This window comes from Hippopotamus amphibius, chromosome X (genome assembly GCF_030028045.1).
Source record: "Hippopotamus amphibius kiboko isolate mHipAmp2 chromosome X, mHipAmp2.hap2, whole genome shotgun sequence".
Classification (NCBI taxonomy): domain Eukaryota; kingdom Metazoa; phylum Chordata; class Mammalia; order Artiodactyla; family Hippopotamidae; genus Hippopotamus; species Hippopotamus amphibius.
In genome coordinates this window covers 125,699,397-125,712,823 of record NC_080203.1, presented here as the reverse complement: position 1 = coordinate 125,712,823, position 13,427 = coordinate 125,699,397, and the positions used below count along the sequence as shown (strand labels likewise).

Sequence of the window (13,427 nt, the reverse complement as noted above, 5' to 3'; positions counted from 1 at the left end):
CAGTATAGTTGATTTACAGTTTGCTAATTTCTGCTGTACAGCAAAGTGACTCAGTTATATACATATACACATTTTTAAAAATATTCTTTTCCATTTTTGTTTATCTCAGGAGATTGGATATAGTTCCCTGTGCCATATAGTAGGACCTTGTTGTTTATTCATTCTAAATGTAATAGTTTGCATCTACTAACTTCAAACTCCCAGTCCATCTCTCTCCCTCTATGCCTCGGCAACCACAAGTCTGTTCTCTGTCTGTGAGTCTGTTTCTGTTTTGTAGATAGGTTCATTTGTGTCATATTTTAGATTCTACATATAAGTGATATGTGGAATTTGTCTTTCTCTTTCTGACTTACTTTGCTTAGTATGATAATCTCTAGGTCCATCTAAGTTGCTGCAAATGGCATTATTTCATTCTTTTTTATGGCTGAGTAGTATTGTATATATGTACCACATCTGTATCCATTCATCTGGCAATGGACATTTAGGTTGTTTCCTTGTCTTGGCTATTGTGAGTAGTGCTGCTACAAACATAGGGGTGCTTGTATCTTTTTGAGTTTTTGTTTTGTTCAGGTATGTGCCCAGGAGTGCGATTGCTAGATCATATGGTAATTCTGTTTTAAGTTTTCTGAGGAACCGCCTTACTGTTTTCCTTAGTGGCAGCACCAACTTACATTCCAACCAGTAGTGTAGGAGAGTTCTCTTTTCTCCACACCCTCTCCAGCATTTGTTATTTGTAGACTTTTTAATGATGGCCATGCTGACTGATGTGAAATGGTATGGCATTGTAGTTGGTTTTTTTTGTTTTATTTTGGTATTTTTTGGCTGCATTGGGTCTTCATTGCTACATGCAGGCTTTCTCTGGTTGCAGCGAGCAGGGGCTACTCTTTGTTGTGGTGTGCTGGCTTCTCATTGTGGTGGGTTCTCTTGTTGCCAAGCATGGGCTCTAGGTGTGGGGGCTTTGGTAGCTACAGCACACGGACTCAGTAGTTGTGGCATGCGGGCCTCAGAACACAGGCTCAGGAGTTGTGGCACACAGGCTTAATTGCTCTGTGACACGTGGTATCTTCCTGGACCAGGGCTCGAACCCGTGTCCCGTGCATTCGCAGGCAGATTCTTAACCACTGTGTCACCAGGGGAGTCCCCTCTTTGTAGTTTGCATTTCCATTTCTCTGATAGTGATGTTGAGCATCTTTCCTTTTTTTTAAAGTTATCACAATATTTGGTTTATTAATGTTGACTTATAATTTACAAAATACTTTGACTTACATATTATTATTTGGTCTACCTGATTCTAACGTTACTCTACTAAAATATGTTCTCAACAAAATATAGATGGTTAAAACAGAGTCAATGAGGTATCACTCTGCTCAAAACCCTGTACTGGCTTCTCAGGTATCCCACTCAGATTAAAAGTCCAAGTCCTTACATTGAGGTTGACAGTTCTCTCGGTGGTATTCACGCTCCCCTCAAATCTTCCCTTTTTGCCTATAAAGGGGTCTCAAATTATCACCGTTAGTAGTACCCATTCAGCTCAAGGCCATTAAGACCAACTAAGTCATGGGACTTCACTGGCAGTCCAGTGGTTAAGAATGTGCACTTTCAATACAGGGGCACGGATTCGATCCCTGGTTGGGGAACTAACATCCTGCATGAGGCAGCCAAAAAAAAAAAAAAAAACCAATATGTTCCACAGGTGATGTGGAACATATACTCTGGCCTTCACGAACTAGTTCCCTTTACTTCTCAGATGTCAGCTCAGTTTCCCGGCTCATTCAGTTTAGGCACCCGGGCCTCCTTGCTCTTTTTCCAATACTGTACCCTTTTTATATATTGTCACATTCAACTTACTGAAGATTTGTTAAGAATTTTTATGTCTAGAGCGTCTTTGCTTTACTGGCCATCTGTATATCTTCTTTGGAGAAATGTCTGTTAAGGTCTGCCCATTTTTTGATTAGGTTGTTTGTTTTTTGGATGTTGAGTTGTATGAGCTGTTTGTATATTTTGGAGATTAAGCCATTGTCAGTTGTATCATTTGCAAATATTTTCTCCCATTCCATAGGTTGTCTTTTCGTTTTTTTTTTTTTTATGGTTTCCTTTAATATGCAAAAGCTTTTAACTTTAGGTCCCATTTGTTTTTTGTTTTGTTTTCATTTCTGTTGCCCTGAGAGACAGACCTAAGAAAACATTGGTACCATTTATGTCAGAATGTTTTCCCTATGCTTTCTTCTAGGATTTTTATGGTGTCATCTTATGTTTAAGTCTTGAAGCCATTTTGAGTTTGTGTATGGTGAGAGAGTATGTTCTGAGTTCACTGATTTACATGCAGCTGTCCAACTTTCCCAACGCCACTTGCTGAAGAGATTGTCTTTTTCCCATTGTATATTCTTGCCTCTTTTGTCGAAGATTAATTGACTGTAGGTTTGTGGGTTAATTTCTGGGCTCTATTCTGTTCTATTGATCCATATGTCTGTTTTTTTGTCAATACCATGCTGTTTTGATTACTATAGCTTTGTAGTATTGTCTGAAGTCTGGGAGGGTTATGCCTCCTGGTTTGTTTTTTGGCCTCAGGATTGCTTTGGCAATTCTGGGGTGTTTATGGTTCCATATAAATTTTAGGATTATTCTAGTTCTGTGAAAAATGCCATGGGTCATTTGATAGGGATCACGTTGAATCTGTGGATTCCTTTGGGTAGCGTATGGCCATTTTCACAGTATTCTTGCAGTTCAGGAGTGTGGGATATCTTCCCATTTCTTTGAATCCTCTTTAATTTCCTTTACTAATGTTCTGTAGTTCTCAGCATATAAGTCTTTCACCTCCTTGGTCAGGTTTATTCCTCAGTATTTTGGGGGGCAGAGGGGGCTGCAATTTTAAAAGGTTGTTTTTGTTTTTTGTTTTTTACATTCCCTTTTGATATTTCATTGTTAGTGTAAAGAATGGAACCAATTTCTGAATGTTAATCTTGTAGCTGGCTACTTTGCTGAATTCATTTATTAGATCTAGTAGTTTTCGTGTGGAGTCCTTAGGGTTTTCTGTATATTGAATATAGTATCATGTCATCTGCATAATAATTTTACCTCTTCCTTTCCAATTTGGATATCTTTTCTTTTTCTTGTCTGATTGCTGTGGCTAGGACTTTCAGTACTATGTTGAATAGAGGAGGTGAGAATGGGCATCCTTGTCTTGTTCCAGATTTTACCAGGAAGGCTTTCAGCTTTTCACCATTGAGTATTACATTGGCTGTGAGTTTGTCATAAATAACTTTTATTATGTTGAGATATGTTCCTTCTGTACCCACTTTGGTAAGTTTTTATCATGAATGGATGTTGAATTTTGTCAGATGCTTTCTGTACATCTGTTGAGATGATCATGTGGTTTTTGTCTTGTCTTTTGTTTATATGGTGTATCACATTGATTTTGCGTGTGTTGAACCATCCTTGTGAACTTGGGATGAATCTCACTTGGTTGTGGTGTATGATCTTTTTTATGTGTTGTTGGATTTGCTTGGCTAATAGTTTGTTGAGTATTTTTGCATCTGTATGCACCAAAGATATTGGCCTGTAGTTTTCTTTTTTGGTCATTGTCTGTCTGGTTTTGGTGTCAGGGTGATGGTGGCTTCATAGAATGTCTTTGGGAGTGTTCCCTCCTCTTTAAATTTTTGGAAGAGTTTGAGAAGATCAGTATAAGTTCTTCGTATGTTGGGTAGAATTCGCCTGTGAAGCCATCTGGTCCTGGGCTTTTTTCTGCAGAGAGTTTTTTGACTACAGGTTCTATTTCACTTCTAGTGATCTGTTTAGATTATTAATTCACTTCTAGTGGTCTGTTCAAATTATTTCTTCTTGATTCAGTTTTGGTGGGCTGTATGTTTATAGAAAGTTGTCCATTTCTTCTAGGTTGTCAGATTTTTTGGCATATAATTGTTCATAGTATTCTCTTATTGTTTTTTGTATTTCTGAAATATCAGGTGAGATTTCTCTTTTTTCATTTCTTTATTTGGGTTCTCTCTCTTTTGTTCTTGGTGAGCCTGGCCAGAGGTTTGTTAATTTTGTTTACCCTCTCAAAGAACCAGCTTTTGGTTTTACTGATTTTTTTTCTATTGTTTTTTTTTTAATTTTTTTAAATTTTTACTAGGACTGACATAGTAAATATATAAGCCAGTACCATCTTTCATCTTATATCAGAAACTAAGGAAGCATCAAGAAAAAAAATCCACAGGATGGAATGATGTCAAAGGAAAACAGGAGCCAGTGGAAAGAGCTCTCAAGAGCCAAAATGGGAATGAACTTAGCAACCAAATCTGGACTGCTGTGTTTTAACAAAATGTTAAATAATCTCCACAGGTGTCCATGCTGGTAAAAATAAGTAACTGCATACGGTGTTTGGTTTGGTTGGTTTGTTTTGTTTTTTTTTAAGAATTTTTATTGAGATACAGTTAACAGACAATAAACAGCATATATTTAGAGCGTACAGTTTGGTATCCCAGTCTCCCAATTCATTCCCCCCCAACCCTCCCCGCTTTCCCCACTTGGTGTCCGTGTGTTTGTTCTCTACACCTGTGTCTCTATTTCTGCCTTGCATTTCCTCTTTCATAGTTGTTAGCCTTTGCCTTATGTATTGAGGTGTTCCTATATTGGGTGCATATGTATTTGTAATTGTTATCTCCTCTTCTTGGATGGATCCCTTGATCTTTATGTAATGTCCTTTCATGTCTCTTGTAACATTTTTTATTTTAAAGTCTATTTTATCTGATATGAGTATTGCTGCTCTGGCTTTCTTTTGATTTCCATTTGCATGGAATATCTTTTTCCATCCCCTCACTTTCCATCTGTATGTGTGCCTAGGTCTGAAGTGGATCTCTTGTAGACAGCATATATATGGGTCTTGGTTTTGTGTCCATTCAGCCAGTCTGTGTCTTTTGGTTGGTGCATTTAGTCTGTTTACATTCAAGGTAATTATCGAGATGTATGTTCCTATTACCATTTTCTTAATTGTTTTGTTGTTGTTTTTGTAGGTCCTTTTCTTCTCTTATGTTTCCTGCTTAGAGAATTTCCTTTAGCATGTGTTGTAGGGCTGGTCTGGTGGTGCTGAATTCTCTTAGCTGTTGCTTGTCTGTAAAGCTTTTGATTTCTCTGTCAAATCTGAATGAGATCCTTGCTGGGTAGAGTAGTCTTGGCTGTAGGTTCTTCCCTTTCATCACTTGAAATATATCATGCCACTCCCTCCTGGCTTGCAGAGTTTCTGCTGAGAGATCAGCTGTTACCCTTATGGGAGTTCCCTTGTATGTTATTTGTCGTTTTTCCCTTGTTGCTTTTAATAACTTTTTCTCTGTCTTTAAGTTTTGTCAGTTTGACTACTGTGTGTCTTGGCGTGTTTCTCTGTGGGTTTATCCTGCCTGGGACTCTCTGCACTTCCTGCACTTGGGTAGCTATTTCCTTTCCCATGTTAGGGAAGTTTTCAACTATAATCTCTTCCAGTATTTTCTCGGGTCCTTTCTCTCTCTCGTCTCCTTCTGGGACCCCTATAATGTGAATGTTGGTGCGTTTAACATTGTCCCAGGGGTCTCTTAGGCTGTCTTCAGTTCTTTTCATTCTTTTTTCCTTATTCTTTTCTGCATCAGTGATTATCACCATTCTGTCTTCCAGGTCACTTATTCACCCTCCTGCCTCAGTTAATCTGCTTTTGGTTCCTTCTAGTGTATTTTTCACTTCAGTTATTGTGTTGCATGTCTCTGTTTGTTTGCTCTTTACTTCTTCTAGGTCTTTGGTAAACTTTTCGATCTTTGCATCCATTCTTTTTTCAAAGTCGTGGATCATCTTCACCATCATTACTCTGAATTCTTTTTCTGGAAGGGTGCCTGTCTCCTCTTCATTTAGTTGTTTTTCTGGGGTTTTATCCTGTCCCTTCATCTGGTACAAAGTCCTCTGCTTTTTCATTTTCTCTGTCTTTCTGTGGCTGTGGTTTTCAGTTCCACAAGACGAAATACTGTTGATACTGCTTGATACTGCTGTCTGCCCTCTTGTCTTTCTGTTGTTTTTTAAATCTCTATTTTATTTATTTCCTCCCTGATCTTTATGATTTCCTTCCTTCTGCTGACTTTAGGTTTTGTTTGTTCTTCTTTTTGTGGTTCTTTTAGGGTGGTATAATAGGTGGTTTATTTGAGATTTTTCTTGTTTTTTGAGGAAGGCCTGTGTCTCTATGAACTTCCCTCCAACAACTGCTTTTGCTATGTCCCATAGAATTTGTATGGTTGTGTTTTCATTGTCATTTGTCTTAAGGTGCTTTTAAATTTTCTTTTTTTAAAATATTTATTTGGCTATACCAGGTCTTAGTGCAGCATGCAGGATCTTTAGTTGTGGCATGTGGGATCTTTTAGTTGCAGCATGTGGGCTCTTAGTTGTGACATGTGGAATCTAGTTCCCTGACCAGGGATTGAACCCGGGCCGCCTGCATTGGGTGCATGGAGTCTTAACCAGTGGACCACCAGGGAAATCCCTACTTTTATTTTTGATTTCATCGTTGACCCATTGGTTTTTTAGTAGCATGTTGTTTAGTCTCTGTGTAATCATTTTTTTTCTCGTTTCTTTTTCTGTGGTTGATTTCTAGTTTCATGCCATTGTGGTCAGAGAAGATGCTTGAAATAATTTCTATACTCTTAAATTTGTTGAGATTAGTTTTGTGCCCTACTGTGTGGTCCATACTAGAGAATGGTCCATGTGCACTTGAAAAGAATGTGTATTCTGCTTTTTGGGTTTTTTTTAAAGTAATGTCCTGAAAATATCAGTTAATTCTAACTGTTCTGTTGTATCATTTAGGACCTCTGTTGGCTTGTTGATTTTCTGTCTAGAAGATCTCTCCATTGATGTGAGTGGGGTGTTAAAATCCCCTACTATTGTTGTGTTCCCATCAATTTCTTCCTTTATGTTTGCTAGTATTTGTTTTATGTATTTGGGTGCTCCTATGTTAGGTGCATATGTTAACGCATGTAAAATCCTCTTCTTGTGTTGATCCTTTTACCATTATATAGTGTCCTTCTTTATCTTTCTTTATGTCCTTTGTTTTAAAGTCTGTTTTGTCTGTTATGAGTATCGCAAATCCTGCTTTCTTGTCATTTCCATTTGCATGAAATATCTTTTTATTTTATTATTTATTTATTTTTTGGCTGCCTTTTTTCTTCATTGCTGTGTGAAGGCTTTCTCTAGTTGTGGAAAGTAGGGGCTACTCTTTGTTGCAGTGCACGGGCTCTAGGCACATGGGCTTCAGTAGTTTCGGCACGTGGGCTCAGTAGCTCACGGGATGTAGAGCACAGGCTCACTAGTTGTGGTGCGTGGGCTTAGTTGCTCCATGGCATGTGGGATCTTCCCGGACCAGGGATTGAATCCATGTCCCCTGCACTGGCAGGCAGATTCTTTTTTTTTTTTTTTTTTAATAAATTTATTTATTTATTTATTTGGTTGTGTTGGGTCTTTATTGCTATGTGCGGGCTTTCTTTAGTTGCGGCGAGTGGGGGCTACTCTTCATTGTGGTGCGTGGACTCCTCATTGCCGTGGCTTCTCTTGTTGCGGAGCACGGGCTTTAGGTGTGTGGGCTTCAGTAGTTGCAGCACATGAGCTCAATAGTTGTGGCTCACGGGCTCTAAAGCGCAGGCTTAATAGTTGTGGCACAGGGGCTTAGTTGCTCTGCGGCATGTGGGATCTTCCTGGAGCAGGGATCGAACCCGTGTCCCTTGCATTGGCAGGCGGATTCTTAACCACCGCACCACCTAGGAAACCCGGCAGGCAGATTCTTAACCACTTCTCCACCGGGGAAGTCCTGAAATATCTTTTTACATCCTCTTACTTTCAATCTTTGTGTGTCCTTTGCCCTAAGGTGGCTCTCTTGTAGGCAGCATATTGTAGGCTCTTGTTTTTTTTAATCCAGTCTGCCACTCTGTGTCTTTTGATTGGAGCATTCAGTTCATTGACATTTAAGGTGATTATTGCTATATATGTATTTATTGCCATTTTAAACCTTGTTTTCCAGTTGATTCTATCTTCTTTGTTCCTTTCTTTTTGTGATTTGAGGATTTCCTTTTATTTTATGCTTGTGTTCTCTTCTTTTGGTTTTTGTGAATCTGTTGTATACTTTTCATTTGTGGTTGCCCTGTTTTTCAAGTATGGGAACCCTTTCCTATATCTGCTTGCTTTAGACTAATAGTCATATAGTCCCAAACACATACTTAAAAAAAAAAAAAGAGTCTACGTATTCTTACTCTCCTTCCCCACCTTTTAGGATTTTGATGTCCTTTTTTACATCTTCATGTTTATCCTTTTGCTGTTCCTTGTTTTATCATTGCTTTCACAAATAGGTTTTTGTTTTTTTCTTTTTGATCTATACACTGGTTAAGTGATTTACTTTCTAATTGTGATTTTCTCCCTCCTGTATCTTTTTGCTTCTTTTCTATTTAGAGAAGACCTTTCAATATTTCTTTTCAGATAAGTTTAGTATTGCTGTATTCTTTTAGTTTTTGCCTATTTGAGAAATTATTTCTCCTCCTATTTTAAATGATAATGTTGCTGGGTAGAGTATTCTAGGTTTCACATTTTTCCCTTTCAAGACTTTGAATATATTTAGCCACTCAGTTCTGGCCTGCAGCATTTCTTTAGAAAAATCAGCTGATAGCCTTGTGGGGTGGGGGTGTGGGTTCCCTTGTAATTAACTCCTTTTTATCCTGCTGCCTTTAGAATCATCTCTTTAACTTTTCCCATTTTTATTATGATATGTCTTAGTGTAGGTCTCTTTGAGTTCATCTTGTTTGGGACCCTCTGTGCTTCCCGTATCTGGATATCTGTTTCCATCTTTAGGTTTGGGAAGTTTTCAGCCATACTTTCTTCAAATACATTTTTGATCCCGTTTTCTGTTTCTTCTTCTTCTGGAATCCCCATAATGGGTAGATTGGCACACTTTATATTACCCCATATTCAATTTTTTCCATTTGGTTTTCCGTCTGCTCTTTTGCTCATGTAATTTCCTTTGTTCTATCTTCCAGATTACTTATTCTTTCTTCTGCACCATTCATTCTGGTATTCATTGCCTTTAGCTCACCTTTCATCTCAGCAAATGAATTTTCAAACTTTTCTTGGCTCCTCCTTATAGTTTCTAGTTGCTTTTTATAGTTATCCACATTTCTGTTGATAGCCTTTCTTAATTCCTTCAGTATTTTCTTTTTTTTTTTTTTTTTTTTTTTTTAACTCAGTGTCTATTAGACTGAGGAGATCTGTTTCATTGTTTCTTCAGGGGAGTCCTCTTGGTCTTTTATCTGGGAGTGGTTCCTCTGCATCTTCATCTTACTTATATTTCTCTTACTCTGTGACTTTAGGAGAAACAGTTAGCTACTGTAGTCTTGGAGTGCTGTTTATGTGCAGGAGTGTCCCTGTGTAGGTTTAATATTTTTTTGGCATGAGGGTTGTTTTTGGTTTCGATGCTTGCCATCGCTTTCCTCAGTGTGTGCTGGTTGTTATCCCCGTGATAAGGGGGTGTGCAGGTGCGTGGGCCACACACAGTCCCAGGAGGGTGGGGACAGTGGTTGGTGCCCAGTTGTGGGATCGTTGGCAGCAGCAGCAGTTGCACCCGCCCCCCCAGAGCTTGTGTAAGTAGTGCCCTGCCACCTGAGAGTGCGTGTGGAGAGAGAAGCTCCTATGGTGTTCCCACCCCTCGACTTGGCGCCCGCCAACAATGGCACCTTGCTTCTCTGGCCATCCCAGGCTTCTTCCCTAGGTTGTGGCGCACCACACCCTAGCCCCCTCAGGCCATCTCCCTTGTTCTGACCTCTGAAGCTCCAGCCTCAGCACCCTGCCCCTGCCCACCCCAGCAGATGAGCATCTCAGGCTGGAGAGTGCTGGGCAATAGCACCAACTGTCTGTGCAGGTCTCTCTCCGCTTTGCCCCCCGCAACCTGGTTACTGCACTGTCCTCCGAGACTCTGAAGCGCCCCCTCTTTTTTAGCTGATCTCTCCGCCAGTGAGGGGACTTCCCGGGGTGCAGAAACCTTTCCTTTTTCACAGCTCCCTCCCACAGGTGCAGGTCCTGTCACAATTCCTTGCTCTTTTTTTTTTTTCGTTTTTATTTTATCCTACCCACTTACCTGGAGTTTTTCTTGCCCTTTTGGAAGTCTGCGGTCTCCTGCCAGTTGATGTTTTGTGAGAGTCGCTCCACATATAGATGTATTTTTGATGTGTTTGTGGGAGAAGGTGAGCTTCATGTCCTGCCCCTCTGCCATCTTGATCCGATCCCCCAGGAAGTCTTTACATTTGTGTATTAACCTATTGTTTTGTCTTGTGAGCTTCATCCTCAAGTCTGAATGTATAGTATTTTGAACAGGTAAACAAAAGGGCTCAGTATATTTTACCAAATCTTTGTAACCAACTTCATTAACTTTGTTAAATCATTATTTAAGTAGAATTCAAATGATTATCACCAAGCCAGGTGAATTCTTCCGTCACTGGATTGATTTTCCTACTGGGTAACAAATCGAATTTGTGAATGAATCTCCTAAGAACGTTTTGAGAAGCAGATACATTGGCAAGTGGCTAGGATGACTTTCTAGAATCCTGTAAGGAAAGGGCTGGCCCAGTTGCTTTGTCTGAAACTTAAGTGCTCAGCAAGGAGTTATCCCCACCCTCCCTTCTCTTGCTGCTGCTGTTAAGGACTCATGGGAGACTCGTTTGTATCTCATGTAGATGCAGGGAACGTGCCGAGACAGTTTGAGATGGACAGCCTCCATCCTGCTGGCAACATGCCTCACATGGAAGGTGCTGCAGCCACTGTGCCCACGAAACCTGTCCCTTATCAGTACCCAAGTAAGTTTTTCTTTGTCTTAACTAACAAGATATGTTAATAATAATATTTAATGTTATTTTTCTTTCTGTCTCTTTACTTCCTTCATGCCTTAAAAAATTAGGGCAGTTAACTCTTTATATTTCAATCTTCAGAAAAGCTGATGGCGTTCAAGGAAAAGTGGTCATCAGACTTCTCTTGTCTGGCCCACTTTGTCTCTTCCCTTCTCCAGACTCCCCCCTTCCCTTACCAGCATGTAGACGGGGAGATGGGTGCTTTGGTCCAGGGCTTAGCCAATAGCCAGGTCCTTTTCTCCTTGGACTGAAGTGCTGAAGCCTCATACCGGCTGTTCCTCAAGTAAAACCAGCTATCAGTCATTAGCAGATGTTGAGAGAACATCATCCCCCAAACCTGGGCAAAGCCTCTGGTAAGCAGTTTGTTTGAGGTCACAGTGCTCAGGAATATGAGACTTGCTGACAGAAGCAAGAGATTTTGAGAGGGTTCATTTTGCTGATTCCAGCATAAATCATTCTGGAAAGCACTCATTCACGGGGACTTGATCAAGAGCTTTTTCTGTGCTGGGCACTTTCACAGGGGCTGGGCATTCAGCAGTGAACTAGCAGAAGCCCCTGCTTCACGGAGCTTCCAGTGGGACAGTGTGATGGTCAGCAGGCCGTCACCAAGGACCTCCAGTGGGATGAGTGCTGAGTAGGGATGGTGGCCACCGAAGAGAGGACCAGACAGGCGTTCTGCCTCTGAGGTGTGATGGAGATTATGAGAATGGCTTTTAGAGTGATTATTAAATAGTGTGGCTACATTTTGATCATTGAGAAATTCTCTACTGTTCATCATTTCACCTCTGCATCTGGGCACAAAGGGAAATGAAAAGGCTGAAACTTGATATCTTTGAGGTGCCCAGTGGAAGAGCTGCCCTTTTTTTTTTTTTCCCTCTTATGTTCAAAGAGGTTTCTGTATGCCACTCGGCAGCTGCAAAGTATACCCCACAGCAAAGGAGGAGCCCTTTTTTCTTTCTTCTTTAACTTTTTAAATTGGCACCAAACAGCATTCCTATCTGAGATCACTGTTCCACATGAGAAGGCAACACCATTTGGGAGTGACCCTTCTCCCCCAGCAAGGAGGCAGAAGGTTGCATTTCCACCTCTGGTATTCAAGTTCATGGCCAGGATCAAAGGGAGAGAGAAGACTGTGTTACCTCTCTCCTGTTAGGAAAGCTAGCTCAGTTCTGTTGGTGACGTAGAACAGGGCACAGCAGAGAGGTTCAAAGTCCTCTGGCGAATCTATGAATTTGTCTGTGTCTTAGCGTTGTTTAGGGGGAAAGAATGAGGCTCTAGGCCAGAGCTGGAGGAGAAAGGTCAGCACAGTCATCAGCGGGATTGGAATTTAATTAAACCTGTGAGGCGCAGGGACTTGTGCTGTGGGCTATAGGGAGTTGACAGATAAATAAAGCATGGTGTCCTTGCCTGGAAGGAGTAGAAAATAGATACACAGGGTTTTGGACAAGGCAAGCACAGAATACTGTGTGACTATGGTGCTGGAGAGACTCTCTGCCCCTGTGGGTATATGTAGGTGCACTTGGGTGAGGACTCTCGTGGTAGGTAGGGTTTTGTGGGAGGGGTGGTGGGGAGGGAGCACGTTAGGTTGGGGAGACCACAGAAGCAAGGGCGGGAGCAGGGAAGAGCCGCTCGAGTCAGGAAACAGTGAGTGTGCTGGTGGAGGTAGGGTGTTTTGAGTGCAAAAGTGATGGTCGTAGAGGAAGTCAGTCCAGAAAGAAAAAGGCAGGTTGTCGGAGCCTAGGCTGCCATGGGTTTGGACTCTGCCAGAGCAGGGATGGTGCACAGCAAATCCTGGCCTTCAGGAAGTGACTGGTGCTAATGAAGTGGGGGTGGGGCTCGAAAGCCGAGAGACTCGTGTCAGGGAGCGTGTAGACTCCAGTATTTGAGCTGTCCAGGTAAGTGGTGGTAAGGACCCTCATTGCAGCAGCAGGAGGAGGAGGAGGTGGTAGAAGCTGTAAGCCCTGGTGGCTTTGTGGACAGAGCATAGAAAGAGCCCAATGAAAGGGACAGGAATGAAGCCACTGTTACAGGATTTCCACGTGCAGATGGCAGGGAACTTCCCTGATAAAAGCATGGATGTGAAGCCTGGGAGAGAGATCAGGACTAGAGAAAGTGCTTGGGAATGATCAGGACAGAGCCGGTAGCCAAAACCCCAGGGAGGGATCAGCCTGGAGGAAGTGGAGTGACTGCAGGGTGGCCCAAGCAGGGAGGTGAGGGTGGTGGTTTTGTTGTGCTCTGGGCAGGAGAGACTCGAGCGCTTCTCTGGGAGTTGGGGGTGGGGGGGGTGGTGACAAAAGTGCTGTGGAAATAAATGAGGACGGTGGTTGCAAATCATAAGGATGGGGTGGGCTTGGAGCCAAATGTAGAGGCAGAAATGCAGGGCTCGCCCTGGCGAGGAGGGAGGAGGTGGTGCGGGGGGAGGACAGTGGACGTCCTGGTGCTGAGGATGACCTGGGCTCATCTCATTGAGGTGAGTGGTGGGCAGGGCGCGCTGCTGGGAGCGGGTCTGGGGATGCGAAGGCCGTGCGGGTGAAGCAGGTGCAC

The 13,427-nt window shown here is 41.8% G+C and overlaps 1 protein-coding gene across 7 annotated transcripts in view; it reads left to right on the top strand.

Moving 5' to 3' along the window:
• Positions 1-13,427, top strand: part of OFD1 (OFD1 centriole and centriolar satellite protein) — a 74,215-nt gene that overhangs the window by 58,552 nt on the left and 2,236 nt on the right. For all 7 annotated transcript variants that reach the window (XM_057718365.1, XM_057718363.1, XM_057718364.1 and 4 more), the window contains one exon: positions 10,713-10,832. In XM_057718365.1, coding sequence (XP_057574348.1) covers positions 10,713-10,832 — 120 coding nt within the window. The remainder of the gene's footprint in view (positions 1-10,712; positions 10,833-13,427) is intronic.